The sequence below is a fragment of the Gambusia affinis genome, linkage group LG22 (assembly GCF_019740435.1).
Source record: "Gambusia affinis linkage group LG22, SWU_Gaff_1.0, whole genome shotgun sequence".
Taxonomy (NCBI): domain Eukaryota; kingdom Metazoa; phylum Chordata; class Actinopteri; order Cyprinodontiformes; family Poeciliidae; genus Gambusia; species Gambusia affinis.
The window spans coordinates 12,749,707-12,777,221 of record NC_057889.1 but is presented as its reverse complement, the minus strand read 5'-3'; the positions used below and the strand labels follow the sequence as shown (position 1 = coordinate 12,777,221).

The 27,515-nt window shown below is 37.0% G+C and overlaps 1 protein-coding gene across 3 annotated transcripts; it reads left to right on the top strand.

Moving 5' to 3' along the window:
* Positions 1 to 312: 312 nt before the first annotated feature.
* On the top strand, positions 313 to 22,013 carry LOC122825264 (cAMP-specific 3',5'-cyclic phosphodiesterase 7B-like). 3 transcript variants are annotated; one of them, XM_044106531.1, is made up of 13 exons: positions 313 to 630; positions 4,631 to 4,691; positions 13,159 to 13,248; positions 13,436 to 13,599; positions 13,704 to 13,767; positions 13,943 to 14,038; positions 14,666 to 14,766; positions 15,785 to 15,916; positions 16,015 to 16,106; positions 16,799 to 16,943; positions 17,537 to 17,633; positions 17,791 to 17,871; positions 17,941 to 22,013. In XM_044106531.1, exons 1-13 carry the CDS (start codon positions 610 to 612, stop codon positions 18,156 to 18,158), a joined length of 1,362 nt encoding a protein of 453 aa, XP_043962466.1. In that variant the 5' UTR covers positions 313 to 609; the 3' UTR covers positions 18,159 to 22,013. The 3 variants fall into 3 exon arrangements, with proteins under 3 accessions (XP_043962466.1, XP_043962465.1, XP_043962464.1); XM_044106530.1 differs by lacking the exon at positions 4,631 to 4,691 and having other exon boundaries at positions 322 to 630; XM_044106529.1 differs by lacking the exons at positions 313 to 630; positions 4,631 to 4,691 and adding an exon at positions 8,560 to 9,169.
* The last annotated feature ends 5,502 nt before the right edge of the window (positions 22,014 to 27,515 follow it).

Sequence of the window (27,515 nt, the reverse complement as noted above, 5' to 3'; positions counted from 1 at the left end):
TAAAGGTAAAACATTCATTTATCAGATAATTTTTAACTTGTCTTCAAAATTTGTTTTTACGTGATTGCTAAATTGTTCTACTATTCTTTCAATGTTTTGGTTTTACTTCTTTTACTTTTCAATTGTAATTAATTAAGATAATAAACCTTGAGTAAATCTTATCAGTGTAGTAATCATAATACAAACCATGTTGTTTACCTACATTTCTAACCAACCAATCTTAATAATAGCTGTGACATTTCCGATCTCTGATTGGTCCACTCCGTCTTAAGTCCCGCCCCCCTGGTGCTACAACCAGCCCCTCCCCTCTCTGCTCTCTGCGGTTCAGCTCATGATCAAATACACACGTAGAGCACGCGGACAGACGCTGCGGGAGAAAACACCGCTAGGTTTTTCTTTAAACAGCCTCCTGTTGCTCCCACACAGGGTGAACAAGGTCACTAACGAGAGGAGCATGAAACAACTGGCTTTATAATAAACAGGTGTCAGCTAGGGCTCCGTCAGTTCTCCTGCTGAATGCGGAGCTCTCCTGCGTTTCTCCTGACATGAAAACACGCCGCCAGATTCCGTCGCCTTCACTTGTTCTCTGCGAGCAGTCGGGATGGTTAAATGTCCTGTTTAATGGTCGAGGTATGTGAAACTGCCAATTTACAACTGTGCCTGGAAACAAGTAACAGTGTTGTGTTATTGTCAAGGTACTGCTGAGACCCTTAGACAATAACTGTTACACTTTAATGACCTGTGAAGTCTGTACAATGATACGAGGTAACTTAAATCTATAATGCTCTCAGCAAGTTACATCCGTGCGTGCCCTTATATTATAAAGCGTTATGATATTATCGTATATAACTGCATGCTTCACATCCATTATGACCTTTTTGCTAAGGTTATATATGGCAAGTTAATATTTTAATTTAATTTGCTTAATTTTCTAACAGGGTACAGCAGGCCTTGTTTATTATTATTGCAATGGGTCACGTCAGTGTATTGACAGATTTACAGCAGTCTACCTGCAGCGTAGATGCTGCAGAAAACATGCTAACAGAGGGCAGACACTTTATATAAAACAAGACAGATTTGCACTTTGTGTTTACTTATGTAACAGTTCTTGGTACAAACATCAACTAATGTCTAAATAGACATGTTTATATATAAGAAAGGATATATAAGGATTGTATATGTGATTCTGTAATTTAGGGTATGTATGGCATTTGAAAAAATTTCTGAAAAGAGGTAGTTTTTCTTGAAATTTCTTGTTAAATACATACAATTTTGATAAATTATTAATTGTTAAATATTAGCTGCCAATTTTTCCTACTTTTAGAAGACATGCATTTCCACATGATGACTTTTAAATATCTCATCATCAGTTTATGTAATTTTTCATTAAACTCATTACACAACTGTCTATCAGATTGTCATAATATTCTTGCATGAAACTATTATGATTCCACTATAATCACAATGGTCTAACATAAATATGTGTGCTTCTGTTTGAAAAGCTCACCAGGCAGCTTGTAGCTTGCAAACTGTAGTTTAAAACGCTTGATAAAAATTTCAAACGACCAAATTTGTCTTAATTTTAAGTGCGTGAAAGGCAAAAGTTGTAGCTTTTTTTATTAGCCGGTTGACCAAAGGTGCAGAAGTAGCAGATTTTACTATGCCTGAACAGCTAGCCTTTAGTTGTGAGACACTAAAGGAATCAGAGTTATGTCAAAAATGTTCACTTATGAAATAATCTGTTCTCTTTATATTAATCTAAAAGTATAAAGGTGCAATTTTAGTAGGATTATTTAGACTTATGAAGGTAAAGTGATTGTGTAGAGCTTCATATTTTACCTGAGAATATGTCTCATGAACATTTTTGAGGACATAGCTTTAGTTTAAATGACTCTGTATAACATAAGCACACAAAAAGAGGGGGTAGAGAGTTCTGGTGGTAGGTTGATATGAATAACATTACATCCGAATAGAGAGGAAAGAAAACCCAGGCTCCTGTCCTGTAAACATGCCATAACCACGTGGGGAGGATGAGTGATCAGTAACTGCGTCTGGGTTTCCTCCATCCACCCACTTCCTGCCTGCCAGTAAACAGTGTGAGCTAGCTCACATGTAAATCCTCCTGCTCAAGGTACATAGGTCTTCCTCTGGAGGGCTGAGACTTAACACTAGCGGATAACGGATGATTTGTTGGATGTTCATTGGCCCAGTGAGTTTATCAGCCTGCAGTCAAAATACAAATGTGTGCATGTCTGCCCTCATGTGGTTAAAATACCACAGCTCAGCGCACTCAGTCCTCTTTCACCTTCATCCACTATTCACATACACAACATATTTTAGTAATGGCAGCCTTTATTATATATGACCTATGATGAACTGAAATGTTTCACTGGTCCTCACAAAAGCTTCCCCTGTTACACACCGGCAAATGCATTACAGTATAATATTAAGGGTGTTATTGAGGTGCTCTTGGGGTGGGAGGTACGCCTCTGATGGTGTGTAAAAACATTTTACAATAAAAAGTCCATAAACTATGACATGCATTTGTGTTCTGGTCCCCCGAGACAGTGTTTAGAACCAACTTATTGAGGGGCGTCTACTAGCTTCACTCATCGACAAACTGAAATCCTGCTTTGCAAGGCAGCTTTAGCTCAGTCAGTTTTAGATGGGGTCATCTGTGAACATCAGTTTTCAAGTCACTGATCCTCAATTGGCTGCATTATTTATTGTGTTTCTGGAAGATGACTGCCCTGTATTTATCCATTCATCTATCCATTTTCTGTTCACCCTTGTCCCTAATGGTGTCAGAAGGGTTGCTGGTGCCTATATCCAGCTATTTTCCGGGCAAGAGGCAGGGTTCACCCTGGACAGGGTGTCTGTTGCAGACCCTGTATTTAGCGCCACCAATTTTCTCATCATCTCTGCAGCTTTCCAGTACATGCTACTGCCACCACCGCATTGCATAGTGGGGATATTGTGCAGTGTTTGATTGCAGTCTTACATAGTGCTTTGCATATAAAATGACCAATTTAGTGTCGTCTAACCAGAACACATTTTGCCACATACTAGCTATGTCTCCTATATATATTGTGTCAAAATGCACATTGGATTTCTTTTTGGTTTCTAGTGTTAGTGGTTTCTTCTCACCTCTTTCCCATAACATCTAGTTATGTGGAAGTCACATCTACCATAATAATTTTCCATCCAGCAGATTCACTTGACCACTTGAGCTGTGGCTTTCTGCAGTATCCTCAGAGTTACCATGGGACTCTTGGCTGCTTTTCAGACGAATGCTGTCCTGTATTAAGTATTAAGGTGACTTTTGAAGCCCATTGATTGAACTCAAATCTCTTTTAGGGTTTTAGTGTAAAGGGTATAATAAGTGAAAACACACACATAATTTTAAGTTTGTTTGTGAATAAGAAGATTTTATTAAGTTGAAGGAGAATGACAACTTTTATGAGCCAAGTCTCCTTGTAGTGCAAGACAGAACTTGATCCATAATAACCTGGTCTTAATCAGGATACAGTGAGCAACATCATAACTCAAAGACAAACAAACCATTGTTCACAAGAATTAAGCATTTCTCTATTCTACAAGACTTTCCAGATTTTCTGTGAAAGATGAGCATCATGAAGTTCTAGTTTCGGCTGTTGAAGGTTTATAAAATCATGGTCGCAATTCAATAGACTTTATTATAAGACTGGCCAAACATAAGCACGTTTCCGAAGCTTAAATTCAAAGCGTATTTTGGAGAAAACGTCACTTTGATTCACAGTCTTTTTCTATAAGAGTATTGATCATTTTAGATATTCATAGATTGTCTTGTAGTGAACTGAATAGGTTGTTGTAACCTGTGTCCTGTTTTCTTTGTTTTCTGTATTCTGTTATCAGAATTTGCTGCAGGAAGGATTAAACCATAATTATCTTGTGACCTGAATTGATTACAAACACACCTTTGAACAACTAAAAAAAGCCCACTGTCCAAGAGACTGAGTCATGTGGAAGCATGTGATTTATGTGCAGATCATTGGCAGTGTGTGGCACTGTGCTGCTTGACCCACTTTTTCTAGTGTCATTGGCTCAAACACAGGCATGGTGATACAGGAACCACAGATGCCAGGGTCACTAAGTGCACCTCTTCACTCACTTTTTAGTAATCCCTGTGGTCATGATAGATAATCATGACCACAGGGTGGTTATGATTATTTTAATTTGAAATATACCACATGGATATTTTAATTTAAATTATTTAGATTAGTAATTTAAACGTTATATTTGATTGTGTACACTCAGAATTAGATCATGCATCAGTAAAAATGTAGATTTTGACGTAATTAAAGAAGGTCATAAGTAAAAGTTGGTTAAACAACTAAAATTATTTATGTTTTACACATTAATAATCTGATTCAAATTAATAGCCCTCTAAAGAATAAATATAACAGCTTGTGGGTTAAGTTGTCCCCGCTTTCCAGGCATCACATGAATGCAAGAAAGCGCTCTCATGACTTTTAACACACCGTTTATTTGTTCATAGGGTCACTGTTGGACTCTGAAGGCATTTAGCAAAAGCAATACTAACACAGGCCTCTCTTTTTTCTGTCTTTTTCCATCTTTTTCTTTACCACAGAGGTGTGGAGGTGTCGCATTTAAATGGTTGGAGCAGAATGTCATACAGGTTCGCATGCTGGGTAAGAACCTTTGATGCTCTGGAACAGGTCTGTGTAAACGTGAGAGACACACTGTGTGTAACACACTGTAGTTTGGTGTGGATTCACTTACCTTTTACCCAGCATAATATCTAAGTGAAATATAGAAACATACACTCGCATTCACTGTATATGCTCATATAATGCCCATATAAGGATTGACCTAATTAACCTAATTGTACTTGTACATGTACTTGTTTTGCATGACCCAAAACAAGTACATGTACATGTACATGTACTTGTACATGTACATGTACACGCAAAACAAGAACATGCACGTGCTTTGCATGTTCTTTGTCTTTGAGTACATTTTGCAATGTGTCAGGACTTAGGTCAGTACACTAATACGGTAGCTGTAACTACAAACCACAGACTTGGATCTCTGTGAGCAAAATTTTTAATAGATCTTTAAATTAATGGAAGAGAGACATCAGACTTTGACAGCCTTTTATAGATTTTTTGCATTACAAACACAAACTGAATGATTTGTGTTTGTGATGCATCATCGTGAAGGCAAATAAAACTATGTAAAAATTTTTGATTTTTTTTTAAAACCTTAAACCAAATAAGATTGTTTTTCTTTTATTTCAAAATCTGAAGAAAGTTGCTATTGCAGATATTTTTAAAAATAAGCAATTTTGTTTTGAAAGTTTATATAGCTTTTGTCGCACTAAACATGTTGGCCCAAAGGCAATAATGGCTCATAGAGTTGTTAAAGTTGCTGACCCTGGCCTTAGGAGGTCTAGTTTGCCTCTTGGCACAACCTATATGAGTGACACATAATTGCAGAAAAATATAGTTTGACTCTGGATGACCGAATAAAAATGCCCATGACACTTAGGGCATTTACTTTGCTCATTTTGTTGTTGTAATGTGTCAAAATGTGGAAATGTTCAAAAAATATGAGTATTTCAAAAGACCCGCTGCTGAATGTCTGAGTTATCTAAAAAGAAAAAAAAAAAGATGTCAGCATGTTTTTCTTATGGCTGCAAAGCTCTGTTTGCTCACCCAAAAATGGTTTCCTGTGACATAAACAACGACGAGTCACATCAAACTAAACAGCGAGAACAACAGTGTTACCTCAAATGACGTGTTTAAACTGAAAAGTTGCATTTCAGCGCAATTCAAAGATGACCTCCAACAAGTGTACATAATCTTCACCTTCACAGCAGGATGCAGATTTCCACTGCAGAATGAAATGGTGCCAGAAAACTGTGTGGGTAAAATTATGAATAAAACTTGGTTTCTGCTAATAAAGAGATCCTTTGAAATTCAACATATAAGCATCACATGAGGGTATTTTGATTTCTTTTAAGAATTTTAAGCAAATTATAACTAATTATTTTAAAGTTAATTTAATCCATTAAATAGCCAAATTGAATGACTCACTCATATATCCTCCACCAATGGAGATAGTGCACATGATAAATATATATCTTCACATATCTTCCTGTGTTGTTACGCTGACAGAAGGGAGCATTTATGAGGCAGAAAAACTTTTGTATTAGTGGCTTACAAAGTATTTTAAAGGAGGAGAGTTGAAAAATAAACATCAAATGAATCCAGTAAAAGCTCATGACAAAAAAGCTCCACAAAAAGCTCTTTCAGTATCTCAGGTCTATAGTTTGGCTGCGTTTCTGCTCCGCCACACCAGAATCAGACAGTTGAATTATCTCTTTGGCATGTCACCAAGTTCAGCAAGAGCCTGCTGTAGAAGTTTATTTAAAATATGAGGGTTTAGCCGAGCAACATCTAAAACATGCAGTACACTGGCCCCTCGAGGCCCAGAACTGTCCGAACCGTTCTGGAGGACAGAAAGTGATGAGGACAGTTTTCCATTTGAAAACTCAGAGTTCGGTTCATGAAGGCTTAATTCATTCAGCAAACTCCTAAATGTGTAATCTGCATAAACAGACAGGAGTTTTTAAGTTTTTAGCCAATATCTAAAGTGTGGGTTAAGAATGTTATTGATGTAAAGCCCTAAAACTACTGCAAGATAAAGCCTGTATATGACCTAAGTTTTAAAATGTGCACATTCTTGCAAGAGCACATTAACATAGTCTTTATTTGTTGCCCTGACCTGTCAAAAAGTGTGACCAATTCAGTTTTAAACATGGACCAAAAGCAAATGAATCAACATATTGTCCCATTTGTGTAAGCTTCTCTGCCTTTAGCAACTATTACGGCCATGTTTAGTCTTTGAAGGAAGGATTTGCAAAAATAGCTTTGGAGCCAGCAGTCCTCTCCCCGCCTAAGTTTATTAAACAAGACTTCCACCGACCTCGTTATCTGCTTTCTTTCTTTGGAGTTAGCATTTTTCAACTACATTGAATTTATGCTGTTCATGAACAATATATGTTCTTTACTTTGCCAAATAGATGTGAAATCTATTGTATATATTTATGTCTATCTTTAACAATCTTGAACATTATTATTTAAGTATAATATGTGCGTGGACAAAAACATTAAGTTACAGGTGTGATATGGAGAATCTTGTTTAACTAGATTACCTGATTAGTTGTTTGACTATTCCCATAAACTGCACAGAAAGCAACAAATTCCATATTTTACTCATAAGAGTTGTGAGCAATCATTTACAAACCACTATATGTTGCCATGGTGCTTTTGTGTTTTATATGATCTCCCTGCTCCCTTTTCCATTTTTCCCAGGCTGTTTCTTTGTCTTGCAGCTTTTACTAGAATAGTTTCTTGTTGCTAACTTCTTGCATCTGATATGTGATGTTCAAGGCCATGTGGATGGCTGAGTGTGTACGTCAGTGAGTGTGCTAGTACATTTGTCTTCACTTGACCGTCATTTGGACTGTGGTCCATATTGTGGAGCAGGTCTGTTGATTTAAATAAAATAAAAAATTTCAAAAATTCTATTTTCATGCAATTTTAACTATTTTGCTGAAGATTATGTTTGGGTTTTTTTTTCATTCATGAATTTCACTCCATTTATTTCATTTAATCATCCACTGAATGTTTAACTTTCTAACTTTAAATATTATTTACAGTTGAACAACACGTAATTGTCAGTTTTTCTAGTTATTTTGATGTAATTTGTAATTTAATCAAGATGAAACATGCCCTCATCACATAATGCATAAAACAACTGATTAGAGTTCTTTTGAGCAGGTTCATATGTTGTTAGTTTTCATCTGTATTCTCATTTTCCTTTCTTTGAACACATCTATATGGCTTATACAACTTATGGCTTATAGATATGGCTTATACAACATGTATAAGCCATATCTGTACTTCAGAAAAATTTGGCTAACTATAAAAGTGCACAATTTTTAGTAAAATCAAATGGCAACTTTAAATTGAATTATATATTTAAGTCTATCCGAAGTAACAATATGTCCTTTTATTTTAAACAATGAACTGAATATATATATATATATATATATATATATATATATATATATATATATATATATATATATATATATATATATATATATATATATATATATATATATATATATATATATATATATATATATATATATATATATTATATATATATAAATATATATTATTATATAAGACAGTGGTCTTAATCTCTTGTTCAATTTTAATTGTCCGATTGATGTTATATAAATTATTGCTAGAAAGGCAAATGTGTGGGGATATTTATTAATTTGTGTTATAAATTATTGCTAGAAAGGCAAATGTGTGGGGAAAGCATTAATTTGTGTGCATGGTACTAGTCGGGCTGGCAGCATGTTTGGGTAGCAGCGTATTGGTTGAGTGAGAACGTGAAAGTGAGCTCTGAGCTGAGAAAGGAGGGGCTTTTAGACTCCACAGCACAGACTGAGTGGGACCGTGGATATCAGTTCTGGATTCTGAGAAAGAGAGAGAAGGATGCCGACAGATTATTCTCTTGCTTTTTGGACTTTCCTCTTTTTCTCTTCTGGTTGGCGGTTTTGGATTGCTTTACTTCCTTTAAATCTGTCCCTATGCTTCTGATCTCATCTCTCCGGATGGTATTTGATACGCTGATTCCAGAGTTTTTTCAGCCTTAGTTAGCCCCCCGTATTATCTCTCATTCTAATCTGATGGTGGGCTGTTCCTTCTTCCATGTTTCATTGTCACTGTCATCATCTCGTCTCTGCACCATTAATTTCTTTGTGGTATTACAATGCCAGTACTGGAGAGGCTCTGGGGTCCAGATCTCAGGATGCAGGACTCTGGTCTCGGTGTCGGGGTCTGTCCCGACGAGGTTCCTGGCTCACGAGTGTGGACTCCTTCTGTTGCTTGTGCTGGCCTGTCGCTGGCTCTGGAAATTCCCACTCTGATCCGGCAGCTCAGGGCGGCCTGGAGAACTCGCAGGGGAGACCCTCGGGGGCCGGAGAGAAGTGAAGGCAGCAGTTGGGTGGAAGAAGAGCAGGAGGAGGTTGAGAAGGTCAAAGAGATCAAGCAGGTCACAGACGACAGCAATACACATGTGGAAGGTAAAGAATCCATGACAATTCATAACAGAGTTAAGCTTGTGGAAGACACATCTAATAAATTCATAATGTGTCTGGTTAAGACATATTATGTGTCTGCAAGCAGCAGTTCAGACAGGACAATAATAGCTTAAGGTTTGTTAAAATTATTAACACTGTGATGGTTTTGGTCTTAAAGATCTCTCTCCCTCTTAGCAATTTAGGGACATTTTTTTGGAGCTCATTTTTAAGATTCACAATTTAAGCTCCAGTTTTTTGTTTGGTTTCACGCTGAACTTGAAATTAGATCTCCCTCTTCTGTCCTGCTTGTGTTCATATTTACAGATTTGACAAGTCCATAGGTGCATGTGTGACAGATTGTCTCTGACAAGCATGCCTCTGGCCATATGTTTACGAATTACGTAGGTGGACGCTTGGAGGCGTTAAGACAGCTGAGTAGATGAGACAGAGAAACGAGGGATTTGGGGCGGTTAGAGCCGGAGTTTCCAATAAATAAAGCTGTGGTACCATCTGCTGAGCTGCAGTTGTCCCCATGACACTGACGTAGATTCAGTCAAGAACATAGGTTTTAGAAAGGAAAATGATAAACTTAGACACATTAGACTTGACACTTACAAGCTCTGCTGGGAGTATTGTAAGTAATCTGTCAATCACAGGAAATTTTATGCTGAAATTATGATTAATTCTGTGGGAAATTCCCTGCAGTGACTCATAAGGAGGAGGATGGATAATTCTCTACAGACTTTTCCCTTGAACTGTAATAACCTCATGTGATTATTTATTTTAAAGGGGTGAAAGGCTTTTGATATTGTAAGCCTATTGTTTCTAGGTACTGTGAGATTTAATCAGATATGCGGTGATGGTCGCTGGGACATTTTATGTTGTCAGGATAATAAATGACTAAGAATACCCCAAGTTCAGGTTTTGGAGAAAAAAAAATCAACAGAAAAATAATTTTTTGTGTCTCTTTTTTACATAAAAGAAAACTTCTTAATGTAACTTCTTAAATGTAAATTCAGAGTGATTTTTCTTTAAACAAGTAGTCAAAAAAATTAACCCAGACAGTTTTATTTTAGATTATATTTTATCAGTATCGCTTTGTCGTCATTAGCATTCTGTGAGTCTGCAGTTGTTTTCTTGACAGCAACAGCAAGTTTCAGGAGGATACTCTACAATTTTTTTAATATCTGAATTTACACATAAAGCTGGAATCTTCTATGAACTCACATTTTGATCAGTTGATGATATTTTCATGTGAAGCAGTTTGGTGATCTGGTAGGCTAACACTGGCATGTTTACTGTCTGTTTTGATATGAAGCATTGACAAATTATTATCTCAACATGTTTTGTTGCAGATGGTTGCATTTGGACAAAACGTGAAGCAAAAGTTGCTCTGCTTCATGCTTAGTGATTTCCTTCGAATCACCTGTGATTTAATGATAGTGTTTCATCTGAATTCACGATTCACATCTGGACTACAGGCTGCAGCAGCCAAAACAGTAATTGTAGAAGGGAAACACTATTTATTTGGAAAAATTCAGATTTGTAGGATGATATGCACAAGCTATATCATAGTATAATAGCCATGGACTGAAAAATAGACCAAAGTTTTTAAAAACGATCACTTCAAATTTGACCATAACGAACACAACCAATCAGATCCAGGAAAAGGATCTTAGTGCTGCCAATCAATGTTGTGCAGTGTTGCTCAATGTGCTAATGGCGGAGAAACAACTTAATGTTCCAGGAAAATAATTTATCTGCCTTCGCTGACCTTTAAAAGATTTAAGAAAATTTATATCTGATTTAATGTCAAAGTAAGAAAATGAAAAGTTCTGTATCTTCTTATTGATTGTGTATTAATCTCAGATTCAGTTATATATTACACAATAGTTTTTACTCATTTTTATAGTTTATTATTAACACATAGCTGAATAGATGCATCACATGCATGTAAATAAAGCAGCAACAGCTGCAGGCAGAAGGAAACATCATCTGCTTCTGTGTATTCACAGCAGGTAGATTTGGGATTTAGCATTGCTCACTATGGCATCATTTTAAAAAGTAAGAACAACACCAAACCACAGTTTGTGCCACTAACACCCACAGACACAGTGAAGCCCGCATATTTCGATCAGCTCCATGTGTCAGTATGTGAGCCAAATGTGCACTCATGTTTTTACCTCTCAAACTGGGATTTAACCTCATTTGTAAGTGTGTATACACATACCAAATGAGTGTTAATGTTTGGGCATGTTGGCGCTTCCTTAAGCTCCCTTTCTGATTGACTCGCATTTTCATCGTAAATGACCCAGTTCTGTGCCGCATGAAAACAATCACCTAGTTACTGCCAAGCTAAGGGAAGAGAAAGGGACAGAGGAGAGAGGCGGCTGGCGAGACGGAAGCATTTGATCAGATGGAAGGAGGAGGATGTAAACACAGGAACCAGAACTGAAAGAAGAATTGGGGGAAAATGGAGCAGAGAAAGGAGAAGAATCAAGTGCTACAGAGAGCTGGAGGAGGCTGATTGTGTGAATGAATGTGGTTGTCTGTAATCTGGAGGTGTGATGTGTTTCTGGCCTGTTTACCAGAAGATGCATTTTGTCCTCGTCTTCTCTGCCAACGCTCTGGATTAAAACAAAACCTGTTCTTCCCCGTTTGCTTCTTTCGTTGCCCAAAGTAGGCCGCTTGACAACGATGAGTCACTTTTCTGTGTATTTGTTCATGCTGCTGTGCATGCCAAACTAGGAAGTTGTACCAGTTTTCTCCAAAGTTGACAAAAGTGATGCCTTGTTTCTTCCATGCTGAATGATTTCTGAGGCTGCAGGCGGGATCCGGCACATCCCGGCAGTTGCCACAGTGACAGCAAAGCCATTGCCAGCTGCTTTTAATGGCAGTCACTGAGGTGATGTGAACTGGCAACCTTAGGGATAAACTACGCTCCAGTTCCTATCTGCTGATCTATAAATTATTCATTATCCCCATAGTTTTCAGACTGTTCAAGTGAAGTTTTTGTGTGGGTGTGTGCCATGAATTGAGACCTCATTCTGTTTTATCTTGTTTGTCGCTGGCCTCTGGGTGTGTGAATTGCTCATATTTTCTTCAGGATTCTCTGTTATTATATTTTTTTTCTTGTTGTTTTGTTCCTAAATCTAGAGTTTCCCCAGCAAGTAAAGGCCTGGAGATATTTTTGAATAATTTAAAAAATAAATCATTTCTAACACTACTTAAACATGATATAATTTAGGGTCACATCTATGTACACAGTGTTGTTTTATCAAAAAACAACTGTCAGGTACTTGTGTACCTTTTTGACTAATTAGACTTCTTGCTTAGAAAATATTGGGTTTGGACAAGATTGCTGCATGTATATATATATATATATATATATATATATATATATATATATATATATATATATATATATATATATATATATATATATATATATAAATTTCCTTTCTCACCCACCGCGGGTGGTGATTCTTCTTCCTCTTAGCTCGGGTCCTCTACCAGAGGCCTGGGAGCTTGAGGGTTCTGCGCAGTATCTTGGCTGTGCCTAGGACTGCACATTTCTGGACTGAGATGTCTGATGTTGTTCCTGGGATCTGTTGTAGCCACTGTTCCAGTTTGGGGGTGACTGCCCCGAGGGTCCCGATGACCACAGGCACCACTGTGGTCTTCACCTTCCAGGCCCTCTCCAGTTCCTCCCTTAGGCCCTGGTATTTCTCTAGTTTTTCATGCTCCTTTTTCCTGATGTTGCAGTCACTTGGTATTGCCACATCCACCACAACGGCTTTCCTCTGTTGTTTATCCACCACGACTATGTCTGGTTGGTTCGCCCTCACCATTTTATATATATATATATAAACATGCAGCAATATTTTCCTGTTAAAAAACCACTGACACTTCACTTATTATTTTGTCATTTTATCTTTTTATTTATTCTTGGTGTTTTTTAATCTGGCTCTTCTTCTCTTTCTTTCTGATAGCTGATGGCAGGCTGAACGCCGGTCATGCTGGTGTGTTGCTGGCTGAGAGACGAGGTTCTTACCCACCGATCGATCTGAGGATCCTGAAAAGTATGATTCCTCATTGCCTCAAATATTTTATGTTGATGTCCATGAGACCATGGTTTAAACTGTTCACTATTTAAGTATTGATTATTTTATAGATAGGTATATAGATAGATGAAGGACATTATGATGCATCAATGAATATGGTTTGACTTTTGCAATTTTTTTAAATGAAATTTTTATTTTAATTTAGCAAATTCACGGCCAGGGGAGGTCGAGTCTGGCACAAGGAGGAAGCTGAAGCGTCTGTTAAGCTTCCAGAGATACTGCCATGCCTCCAGGTTGTTGAGGGGATTAATGCCTCACACTCCCGGGACCCTGCACTTGCTGGATGATGACTACTTGGGACAGGCAGCTGTGAGGGCACAAAACCGCATTACCACGCAAACAAAGATGGACATATAATTTTTAAGATCGTTTGCGAATAACAAATCAACTCTTGTAAATGTCTGTCTTCACAGCACATGCTCTCAAAAGTAGACACATGGAACTTTGACATTTTCCTCTTCGATCGTCTTACAAATGGTGAGATTATTTTAATCTGACATGACTGCTCGTCCGTCAGTTTAACAATGTCCTTCACCAGCTAAATCTATATTATGTATTTGATCATGATCCAAGTGTATATGCCTTTTTTATGTCTGAGGATGACTATGTTTTTATAGTCTGATGGATTGAAAGATACATTTTATCTGTGTAGGTAACAGTCTTGTGACTCTGATGTGCCATCTCTTCAATGTTTGTGGATTGATTCACCACTTCCAGCTGGACATGGTTAAACTACACAGGTTTCTTGGTAAGCTAGCAGAAGACTTTTGCTGTTATGTTTGTTTGCTCTTCCAGCAATGACAGCTCAAATAATGTCTTTGTCTTTTCAACTTCCTGGTTTACATGAGATGACGTTTAAATTGACATGACTGCTAGTTGACAGTTTTAAAACTGTTTATATAGAGCCTATTATACTCATTCACAGTGAGGCTGTATTTATAGCACATTTAAATAGCTGGCCAAAGTGCTTCATGAAATATAAAATCAACCAAAATTTATTCCTTAAAATATTGATTACAACAACCAATAAAACATAACCAGATAAATAACAATTATAATTACCGGTAATAAAAATAATTGTGATAAATAATCCAGACGTGGAGCCGTAAATGTCTAAAAGAAAAAAGACTTATGATCAAATTCATACTTTTTTTTTTTTTTTACTAAACTGTTTTGATGATAATGTGACCCTTTTAAAATTCTCTGAAAGAGTTGCTATGTTTTTGGTGTTTTTAATGTGGTTATGTTTTTGTTTTTTGTACCAAATGCCTCCATTATCATGTGTTTCAACTAACCAGAATAAACAGAGACCTTGTAGATTTGTTTTGTTACAATCAAATCTAATTAATTATTGATAATTTACAATGTTTTGCAGGAATGGTGCAGGAAGATTACCATTCCCACAATCCATATCATAATGCCGTTCATGCTGCTGATGTTACTCAAGCCATGTACTGCTACATAAAAGAGACCAAGGTAAACATACACACACTTTTCCTGTCATGCCCAGACTGTAAAGCTTCAGCAGGCCTGAGCTTCTCCTTGACATAATCTGTCAGCTGTGCTCCCATAGGGACGTTTCCTGCTCACTTGAACTCAGTGACACATCCATCTAGAGCTCAGAGGTTTTTCTGAAGCCCTCTGACCAGATTAAGCGTCTCTGCATCTTTCCCCTTATTCAGTAATTGCTTTTGTTGCTCCAAGAGGCACTTTGTGATTAATCTATTTTCCTAAAAGCACTAAATGAAATTCAATACGGCACACTAACCTGTACATTGAAGATAACAAACACTCTCTGAGAAAACGAAAGTCTGCATTTTTACTAATCAATGTGCTCTATTGTCCTTTACTTAGCATTTAGGATTTACTTCATGCTTTGATGCATAATGAGGCTGGATCTTTGGCTACCTGTAACGATGCCAGCTTTGTTTGTTTTTTTTAACAATAATAGCATAAAGCTACATAATTTTTTTAAGTTTAATCAGTAATACTTTTATAACAACCTTATGTCAGTTCATGATTTCTTGGTTAATGTCAAGTTGTCATAACAAAGACATTTTGAATAATATAAACTATGTATTAAAAGTGTCATGATTTACCGAATGATACTTTATAACAGTCATGAATATTCGTGTAGACTTACTCACGTTCATGACATGTTATTATGTCATGTTTATGACATAACAAGTCTTATTCACAACCCGTCAAATAACGGGTTGTGAATAAGACTTCTTACCTAAACTTACCCAATCTAATCTTGCTTCCTAGTTGTCAAAAAAATCTTGTTTTTACTATCCTTCAAATTTGACAAGTTTTGTTTAAAGGTTTTTCTCACATACGTTGGGTTATTTGACAACTTAAATAAACTTTACATTAACCAGAAATTGAACGTTTGACAAAATAGACGCTAAAAATTCAGATTAGGAGGGATTTCTCAATTAGATTTTTCACAAGCATGTCCCTTGGAGAGTCTCAGAATATTTGTGTTTTGCAGCTGGCAGAGCAGCTGACTCCTCTGGATGTGTTCTTGGGTCTGATGGCAGCAGCAGCTCATGACGTGGATCACCCTGGAGTCAACCAGCCTTTTCTCATTAAAACCAGACACCACCTGGCGTCCCTCTACCAGGTAAACACAAGCAGGTGGATGGGTGTCAGCATCTGGGTTTACCTGTGGTGTGTTTAGTGTCAGACGAGCAGATACTGAATGACATTCCTGCTGTACAGAACACCTCTGTGCTGGAGCGCCACCACTGGAGATCCACTGTGGGTATGCTCCGAGAGTCTGGTCTGCTGAGCCACCTGCCGGCTGACATGTCGTAAGAACACACATCTTACTTCATCTGATTTTTAATCAGAATATTTTATGATTTGGTTTTAGAAATCTTCTTTTTAGGTTTACTATTTTTATATACTTTTAGAATCTGATCTTTTGGGCAAGTTTCTACCTTATTTAGAATGATCTCTTGTTATCTACAAAAACTATGCATATCCCCCACCACATTTTTACTAGATTGTATATCCTAAAAGCACTGCAATTACTTAAAGTTTACTCATTAATGTTTGGAACATGTTACTGTTTTGTACATTGCAAATCTAATTTCAACAAACACAGTACACTAAAAACCTTGGGCACCCATGAAGTTAAGGTGAACCCTTTTGGGGAGTTTTAGTGTGAGAGAGTGTTTTTCCTCTTACTATGTATCTGATAAGTATTTATTCTCTCTCACTGAAATAAACAAAATTTAAAGGTTGGATTTTTCTTATTATTTTTGTTGTAGCTGTAGGTTTTCTTTTCATATAAATAAGTTTAGCATGAAATTATAACTCAATAGCAAGTTTTGCTGGATAAAGTAATAAAAGGATTTCATGTGACTTTACTTTTAGTCTTCACATGAATGTCTTTGACCAGGAAAAATAAGATCATTTGGCTGTTAAAGGGAAGGCATGGTGTATGAAACTTGTAGCAGGTGAAGTAGAGCTCATTAGTTTGTCTTCCTCAACTCAATAGGCAGGACATAGAGCAGCAGCTGGGTTCTCTCATCTTGGCTACAGACATCAACAGACAAAACGAATTCCTGATAACTCTCCGAGAGCATCTGGACAACCAGGATATGGACCTTCAGCTGGCCACACACAGGCATTTCATACTCCAGGTACACTGCCTATTCCCCTTCAAATGTACTGTTGAAACTAGATATTTACAGATAAAAAGACACATAAGACACTCTAAGACGCCTGAAACGGACACGTCCAGTTGTTCAAATAATTGTATGCAAGCATAAACATCATGGAACTGTCCGCCCAGTATGCTGTTCAGGAAAGAGAGTTTGGTTTTGTGTCCCTGAGATGAATGTGTTTCCATGGGAGTGTCATCATCTACAGTGTAATAATAAGGATACCTAAAACCTTTAACCCAAGTCATGAAGCTTTAAATGTAGTGCTGTTAAATACTAAGGAAATGTATGTAAAGTTCTAAACTTAGAGAAATTAATAATAAAATTCTCTTGATGTGCCGATATTTAACGAGTTGAAATAATTTCCATGCTCATATAAATGGGAAACATTTAGCCTGATTTTTTTTTTGTGTCACAGTGAAGAAAAAGGTTGTGTGTGTTTTTATACAGTGTGCGTAAGCACGTAGATTCAACTGTATGGTATCCAAATGATAATTTTCTCACACAGCTTTAGTAGTAGACCTCCAGATTGTTGTGACATGTTTGTATTCATTTATCTTCTTTTCTTCTAGATTGCCCTGAAATGCGCTGATGTGTGTAACCCGTGTCGGGAGTGGGAGCTGAGCAGGCAATGGAGTGAGAGGGTGTGTGAGGAATTTTATAGGCAGGGTGAGTAAACTTTTACATATCAAATTTCAAACTAGAGTTAGTATTGTGGTGTGCTGAAGAAGATGTGTATTTTAAAATGCCAACTCTATGCAGTTTATTTCACTGTTTGCTCTTATTGAAACTGTTTTTATCAATTCTGTCTTTGTTGACCTGGAAGGTGACCTGGAAAGGAAATTTGATTTGGAGATCAGTCCTTTGTGTGACCAACAGACCGACTCTGTGCCAGCCATCCAGATTGGTAAATCTTGTTTAATTCTCAAGACAGTCTCATTAAATAGCCCTTATTAAGGAGTTTCACGTCTTTCAGGTTTTATCTCCTACATCGTGGAGCCTCTGTTTGAGGAGTGGCAGCGGTTCACTGAGTCCAGCATGCTCAGCCAAATAATGATGGGGCACCTGCACAAGAACAAGGCTTGCTGGAGCCGACTCAGATACGTACACACACTTCCAGAAACAAAAACTCACCCCCATGCCGAAGAGCCTGAGCCTCAAGGAGGACAAGAGGAGGCAGAGGACATCCCATAATGTCTCTCTTATTGCTCTGATGGTTTTTAATCTCCGGCATACATGGAGGGGAGACGTTTGAATCCAAATCCATGTTTATTCTCCAGCACGTTTGTTTCTCAGCTGGTTGCCCTTACAGTGAGAGCACTGGAAGGCAGTGTGGCCAGGAAACAAGAAATATAGCTCCCCCTGGTGGAGCTGTGGTTGAATGTAGCATTGCAGGAGAAACGGAAATGGAAGTGGATTCACTGAGGAGCAGAATGATCTTAGTAAGAAAAACAAATGTGGACATGCTTTTGTTTGTAACTTTGCGCTCAAATAGAACTAAAAGGTTAACTAGTTAACATGTGTTAACTGAGGGTTCAGATGTGAATTTTGACATGGGTTTAGCTGGCATAATAGTGATAAGAACAATAAAAATGAGACGTATATAAAAGCCAGCTGGACTTTGCTGAAAAAATATGACAGAATAACAATTTCCTCACATCCTTTCTTGTTTTTAAAATTTAAAAATGCTTGCACTCTTGTACAATGTTTTTTCATGTCTTTATCTCACTTGTCTACCTTTCACTGAAGTGCGTTTTTAACTCTAAGCTTTGAGTCGTTATGTCGAGGTACTGTACACTTTAACATCCAGCATGTTCTCGGTGTAAGACTGACTCAGATCATCAATTTAAATAATGACTCACACTAAAAGTGGCTTAGGTCAGTGTTGCCAGCTTGATGTTTCATTGTTGAGCTGAATCACCAACTTGAAGAGCCAAATAATAATAAAAAAAAAAAGGTTTATCTTCATATTAGAAGTTGTATAAACTGTATATACTGTGATGGATAACCTGAACACTTCACATGCCAAAACCTTTTTATCTCTGTACTCTGTAAGTCACTTGAAAGTGTAACTCTTTTCACTTTTCTCTAAAAGCCAACTGGATTTAATCACAGCCTCACTTTACAAGGTCATACACAACAAAGCCTTAACAGCCGCTTGGTCTGTCAGTTAAAAAAGAAAAAAAAAACTTAATAGGGTTTTCTGAACAATATGTTTCATATTAAAGTTTCTGCCTCTTGTTCTTCAGCCATATCAGCACTGAAACACAGGCTCAGTACTGTAGCATCTTGTTCCTGGTTGGTTTTTCACTCAGTATCAGGGTCAGATTTGGCATCTCAGAACTGTGAAGTAATGCCAAGGTGTTGGTGTACTTTTATAACACATTAGCTCTGCTATGTAAGGTTTTTGTTTTAAAAATGCTTCCATCTTATTACACTTTGAGCAGGTCCTGTGTGGTGTATTTCTTAGGTTGATGAAGAAACAACGATGTCTTTACTTAAAATCTACATTAGCTAGGGATGTACTGATTTAGGTTTTGTGTCCAAATTCCAATTTTTGTTTTTGTACAGCTCTGACATGGCCAGTGCTGTATACCATTCTGCTTTTAGCTAGTTTCCATTTCTCATTTAATTAGAAAATATAAGTATTCTAAATATTTTTTTAGCCTTCTATCCTTGTGTATAAAACATGGGTTGTTATTTAACAGGGTTCACATTTGTTTTAGTGCAAAAAGAAATTATATGAAGTTCAAATTTTAAGCTGCCTTTAGCACCCTATATTAGCAGCTGGAATAGTTAGCATTCATAGCTGTGAAAGCCCTAGAGCAGTGCTTCTCAAACTTTAACTCCTCAGTAAATGTTACGTTTTCCAAGTACCTCTGTCTTTATGAGATGTAGTTGGACTTTTTAAGTTTGTTGTGTTAAATCATCAAAACAAAAGGGATTAATCACCTCACTCTGGTAAATAATGAAATGCAAAACAGGTGAAATTTCCAAGCTTTATGCTTGGAAAAAATTAACAAAAATGCTAATTGAAGTTTGGAGTTTCTCACATACCTTGACTTCAGAATCCACTATGCTTGTCTTTCACATACACCATGTTCTTAGATTCTGTGAAAACTGTTTATTTTCACCTCTAACATGTGGTTATTAGTTTATATTAGTAATAATACCTTGACTACTTGATATTGATATCATAATACTTAGAAAATCCCATTGGTTTTCAAAACTCAGAAAGTGGTGAAGTTTTGGAAACCAGTATGGACAATATGGTCTTAAAATTGTCCATTGCAATATGTGATTAAATTGACATATTACTATTTTAAGCAATATGGGCTTAATTGTATCACCATATTTTGTCATATTTATTGCAACAACATTAAAGGCCTTTAGCTACACCATCTACATTAAGCAGTGCTGCTAAACAGCGTGCAAGTATCATAATAATTCTTATTTTAAAATACTGATATTCGTTGATGCCCTAATAGTATAAGAATAGCGATCGCTATCATTTTGGGATTGGGTTGGGAGTGTTTGCAGCACCAGCTCATAAATCACATTTTATACTGCAATATCCCCCCCACTAACAATAAATTAAATGATAATAGGCGATCCCTACTTGGAACTGGAACATGTCTGTTGGGTTTGATGTCAATCCCAGATTTACATCTTGACTCCAAAGGTAAAGGGAACATGATGACCAGAGGTACTTCTACTCCAGTTTGAGAATCATTGCTCTAGAGAACAAAGTAGCCCATTATTTGCACTCTGATATTTACAAAGGGCTGCCAGCATTTAAGCATGTTCAACTTTGCTGTAATATCTTCTTCCCTTCTGCCCAAACAATCCCTGTTTGCAGTCTTCTCTCTACAGAAAACAAAAAAAGCAATATTTTTAATGCTTCCTATGCTTTTTGTGCTTTCTCTGATATTGTTTGGAACATCTCAGTGTTACTGTACATAGCTAACTATCACTCTTTTTTTAACAAGTAACATATTCCACACCAAATTGTGAATCCAAACACGATAGTGTTTGTGCTGTGTTCTTATTCTGTTTATACTCCAAAGTCACATTTTCCAAGGTCCCGATTGGAAATACAACAAAAACACCACCTGAAGTTTGAATTCCAACTTGGAAAATCAGTGATCTCTTTAAAGTTATTGAGCTAAAAATTACAAATAAAGCTCTTTTGCATAATAAACATAGTTAAAGTTGTTGGGACACACTATTGTTAGTACTTCTGATGGTTGGTATCTACCATCAGTCATATCACTAATATAAGCTGTATATTAGTGATATACATAGAGATGTTAAACCTTTATTTGTAATCTTGTTACCTTTAATGTCTGAAAACATAAAAAGATGATAAATGTATTATTGGAAAGTACTGATTCTAGAAGTTGGCTCTGCAAAAATAAATTGCAAATCCCACTGGTTTTGAGACATGCAGCTAACATATACAAGTATAGTTAGACATTATTTCGACATCTTATTTCAAACCTATGGGATAAATCAAACAGCAATAGCTTTGGTCTGTTCACTGACTGGGAAGCTATCAGACTGTTGAGTTTCCAGAAGTCTATCACTGTTCAAGTTAAATATCATCTAGATCTGGTCACTAGCCAATTCCTATGTGCAACTGTATTTATTTGCTTCACTTAGTGTTAAAGTATATGCTACCTTTTACTATAAACATTGGCTAAAAAGATATTTATGGGTAATATATGTTTAACACCCATGGATGCACTGAGCCATGTGAAAATAAGGCTTTTGATAGCAGGTCATCCAGTATTTGTAAATACAAGTATAGAATATATGTATGATTGCCTCCCTGCTTTAAATATTGTATAGAGGTTGTTGAATTTAAGATTTGTTGCCAGCAGAATATGGTATAAAATTATGAGCTTGACGAGAAATGCTTGGTTAAAGTTATACAATCTGCAATAACTGCCCCAGTTAAGAGGTGCAGTGCAATAACGTTAAACTCCTGTGTATAGTTCTGGCTTGTAAACTTATGTCGGTTATATATAGCTATATATGTCTTCACCATGGCACTCTGCTTGCTGTGCTAAGATTTCCACTTTGTTCGAGCAGCACTGGTGCAACGGGGAAGCACAGACAAAAAGGCCTCTGTAAACACTTAACGGGGTTAAGTTGATCAAAGAGCACAGTTGCCTCTTTGAGCAGCAGAAAGTGACCCGAAACACTGTTTCAGTCCTGTTTTGATTTTTACAGCTTCCAAACCTAAAAGCAGCTATGAACCGGGAACAAAGTGACACATCAGTTTCTGAGTATGCTACCTTGCAAGTGCTCCAGATTATTCGCTATGAGTCATATATTTACTGTCAGTGCAGACCTGGTCCAGGCAACAAGCATCAGGCTGCCTTGTTTTTGAATACCTCTCAGATTGAACACTGTTACAGGGTAACTGAGCCATACTGGTTTTATTCAGCAGGACTAACATGTACTGTATGTTTACATACAGGAATGATATCAGTTTTACTATAATTAGCATCTTAATGTATACCAGAAAAATGTGCACGTTTAGTGTGAAGCTGTAACAATTTGTAATTTGGTACCATGAGATATTCGAATACATCTATTTCTGTTAAGTTCTTGTATTTCACTCTTTCTCCAAAAGAACAAAAAGGCTTTGCAAAAGTATCCATATGTCCTAAACTTAAACATAGTGTAATGCTACAACTACTAACTTTAGCATACTTAATTGGAGTTTTGTATTATGAAACAAGACAAACCTCAAAATAATTATGAGTGAGGTGAAGATGAAATGATGTTTTCTTTATTGTTCTTTACAGATTTGAAAATTGTGCTGTATTTGGCCCCATCAGCCAATATTTTTATAAACATAAATCTATCTAGTTATTACCCTTATGAGGTATCTGTACCAGCTGTGCACAACTGGAGACTGAAATGCTTGCTCATTATTTGCAAAATAGCTCAAGTTCAGATTCTGCAAGCATTATTTCCAAGTCTTTTTATAAGTTCTTAACTGGATTTGGGGTTTAAGACTTTGACTGGGTCATTTTAACACCTGGAAGTGGTTCGATTTAAATCATTCCATTGTAGCTCTGGTTGTATTTTTATGATGATTATCCTCGTAATATAGGAACATAATCACATGCCAAGCACAAGCTTTCGTCCAGGATTGCAGTGTATTTATCTCCATTCAGCTTCTCATCAAACCTGACTAGTTTTCTGTGACTGCTGAAGCTTTCCCACAAAATCATGCTGCCACCACTATAGGGATGGTGTGTGCAGAGGTATTTGCAATGTTTAGTTAAAAATCTAATTTGGTCTTATCTAACCAGAGCACCTTCTTCCATATTTATGCTGTCTCCCCCATGGTGTTCAGCAGACTTCAAACAGGAAATTGTGCTTTCAACAGTGGCCTTCTGCTTCCCGCTCTTTAGTATTAGGTAGGCATCCTCTGAAGGCCAGTCGGTTGCACTGGATTATCTCTAAGGGTATCAGATTTAAGGGGGCTGATTACACCGTTTTGTAAAATATCGTTAAAAACCATAGTTTCCCTGCCACTTCAGTTTTATTCTCTACTCTTTCTTGACCAGTCACATAGAATCCCAATAAAATATCTTAACATTTGTGTTTGCAATGTGACAAAATGCAAAATTCAATGGGTATGAATACTGTTGCAAAGCACTGTGCATTTTATACACTGTTAATTTGTAAGCCTTTGACCTAATGCTTTAAATTAATGCAATTCAAAGTTTGATTTTCTTCATTTTTTTTGACTGTTTTTATGTTGATAAGATACAAAGTTTTAAATGTTTTTATAAACCTTGGGATATCTGTAGTAGATGGACATTGATCGGTTTCATTTTTTAGGATTTCAAGTGTCTACTTTCTGGACTAACATTTTGTGCAGCGCGTAATCTTTCAATAGAAGCCCTTGGTGTCAAAAATGACTGTAAAAGTATGTCAGGGTGGCTCACCCGATGTCTCTGTATCCATTTGGGCACTGTGAATAAAACAATAAAGTTTTTTTGTTTTTGAGGTAATTAAGATTTGCATTGACTTGTTTGTGTTTACCATCAAAAGTTTGAAAAGGAGGAAGTTGCCAAATTCAAATGACCACTAGATGGCAACAAAGCGATTCTGGTGACTGTGTCAGAGACCTATGCAAAAGGGAGGCCCTCCATCCCGTATGGAAAGGGGGAGAGGAAGGGGCTCTCCGCAGGGCCATGTTGATAGTATAAATAGTTAGGTCACGTATGAATCAAAGTGATGATTTCTCTGATGTAACGGTAGCTTGGGGCTATAAAGTTTATGTGTCAACAAGAAACTTTGGAGGCAAAGTTGTGATCGGTTGTAGTTTACAGGTCAAACAACAGAGAGGATGAGGATGAATGAGTCACAATGTTGACTCTAGAAATTAAGATACTCTCTGACCGCTAATGAAAGCTGAACTTCTCTGGTAAAACCTGCTGAAAAACATAAGTGTCTTTTAAATAAAGAGCAAGAGTAAAGCTACTTTTTTTATACACAAGCGAAAGAATGTCGGGTGGTGTTCTGTACAGATAAGTGTTGCAGCCAGCCTGTGTTTCCCTCATTTGCATGCTGTTGATTTGCAATGCAAATTAGGCTTGTAGATTGTGTAAGATGTGGGGTCCGCTAATAAATCACATTACACAGTGGCGCCTGACTTTTCTAAACTTTATCCTGTTCAGAGTTTCAACCAGAAGCCTGTATTAGATGCTCCAACAAGACTTTCTCTGTTCTCTGCAACTTTTAAAAAAAAGAAATCATCACTCATGACAAGAGACAAACAGTTACTTGCAACTGCAAGGAGTTTAGGCAATAAAAGTTCCATTTTTTATTGATTTTAAGATACCAAAGTTATGATTATGACCTTAGTTGTCTCACTGAGGCATGTCAACAGGTGCCTATTCATTCTCCATGTTCCACTCCCCCTCAGCCACCCAACCACACACACACAAACACACGCCCATACAATTTAAGTAGAGTCAGTCAGCATTCATCCAGCATGTGTCACTATAAATATTGACACTGCAAACAAAGCCCCCTCTTTAGCCCCTTAAATTACACTCATTTAAACGCTCCCTTGGTAAAAACACGCGTGCTATCAGACCACTGCACAGATAAACATCTACCTCCGAATGTAACCCTGCCATCATCTATAGCTGCGAGACGTGGGATTCACACCCGACTTAATAGATGTACATTTTTAAACTTAAAAAAAAGAAGAAGAAAGAAATGTCAACTGTAATCTGTCTTGGCCCTGCAGCTCAAAGATAGAGCGCTATGTGCAGAAAGTGAAAAATGAAACTTGTGGCATTGATGTACGGCTGCTTTTTCTGTTCACATGTCTGGCTTTTGTGCTGTGCACCGAAAGGGTTAATCTCCTCATGTTAGTCAGCATCCTCTTTTCTGTGTTTTTTGTTTTGCCCTTTGTCGTTCCATTGTCTGACACTTAATCTCCTGCTTTGAATAACTAAGATTTAGTGGGATCTTAATTCAGTTATCAACACCATGGCAACAGCTGCTAGAACAGTATTTGCTCATCTGCCAGTAGCTCTTAGTTTAACAGAAATAAAAAAATTACAGAAAGGGATAAAGTTTCCACTTCGAGTTCCCCTCAAGCACAGCCTCTAAGACGCCGCATATCAATTTGTGGACCAGATTAATGAGCCTGTTTTCCCCAAACCAACTTCATGTAACTCTTATGAGCTCTATTGTTGAGCTTTTTGTTTGCCTTAATATCCCTGACAGCCCATCAAAAGTGCAGAAATAGTTCAGCTCTGGACAAATTATTGTGCATTAGAGCCACCATTTATTTCTTCTATGAAAATGTGTCCAAGCCATTTCTCAGACAAAAAGCCGCTGAAGAAACATATCTAACTAATCAGAGAGAGGACAAGACCCAAGAACTTGTAACTGTCCGAAAACAAGTCATAGCAGTTTAGGCAAAGCTGTTTTATGAGCCTTTATAACCTTTAATGACATACTTTGCATGGTGTGAAAATTTACACAGGAAACATAAGTAGGAGGTAGTGCACCACCAATGACAATACTGAGTACACAGCATGTAGAGTGGTGCAAAAAAAACAAAACAAAACAAGAAAAATGTTTATTTAAATTGTTAATTTAAATAAAGCGTGTTTTATATATTTTTGTACTTCATTGGTTTTATGAAAACACCTCTTGTTCTCTTCTCAGTATGTGTTTCAAACAGGAAGACCATTGGTGGCACACAGCTCCCTCCTCAATTTCCTTTATAAATATTTGTCAGTTTATGCATAGATAGTCAAGAAGAATTTGAGACAGTCTTTTGTGGATTTGTTCAATTGTTCAATGCTTTAATCAAATTCAGAAGTTCACATCCGCTAAGATCGCTATAAATTTAAAAAAATTGGAAAATTGGCATGATGATAACGACATGGCTTTGTAAGATTCTGACATGTTAACTGACAACATTAGAGTTAAATGTTTCAATTTATAAATGCACTATTGTGCAAATGGTCAAATAAACTACAATTTAAGTGAGTGAGGGAAAAGGGACATCAGCTCAATGAGGAAGGTGGGAAATTAAAGCTTGTGAATAACAAAGTCAATGTTTTTATGTGGCCATTACAAATTGGTGATTGATTTATGAAACCAACCAAAAAAGGTTGTGTGCACAATGCGGCCTACAAGCCTGACTCGGCTACACCAGTTCTGACAAGTTTCTGTAAATCTCTGTAAACCTCTTCTTAGCCCAATTTTTCTTTCATCATGTTAGAGCAAATCTGTAAAAATATTCACTCTTGTTATTTTGTCATTAAGGAGATGGAAATAATTCTGGTAATCCTGACTGACTCAAATCAGGAAAAGCGCAGTCATATTTCTTCTAGCCAAATCGTTTTAGGCAGTGTATGTAAATATCTGGTTTGACAGGGGAAGAGCGCATAAAATACAAATGGGTAGATGCTAATGCTAATCTTTCAGCTGTGTATGTGATTCATGCTCACATTAACTACAGCATGCTCTAATCCTGATTACTTCTTTAAAAAGCATCTCTTCTTTTTGAGCGTCTTTGCAGAAGGTGGTTTCCATGCAGCACATTGGTCGTATCACCAAATGATTAAAGTGAACGCTTGGGGGTGAGGAAAGGGTTAATTTCTCATGCAGTATTAAAATCTTCAACATCAACACCCACACATCAAGTGTAGAAGTTCACATTATGTACATTACTAAATATGTACATTATTAATAAAGCAATTCCGATAAAAAGAAAAAAAAAAAACAGGGGTGTGGGGGGATGGGAGGAAACAATATTTTGTGGCCCTAATATGATGTTTTGTTTTTTGTGGCTGCTTATGGGATGACAAAACAACACAGACATCTGCCCTGCAGAGACACACCTGCCAGAGTTCATCTGGTCACCTTCAGTGTGTGGGGATCATGGCCAGTAGAGTGCTCTATACGTCTCATGCAATTTTTATTTTTATTTGGTGCAAGCATATGCTTACTGACGGATTTGTTGGCTGCTTCTGGCAATTTGCATCTTCCAAA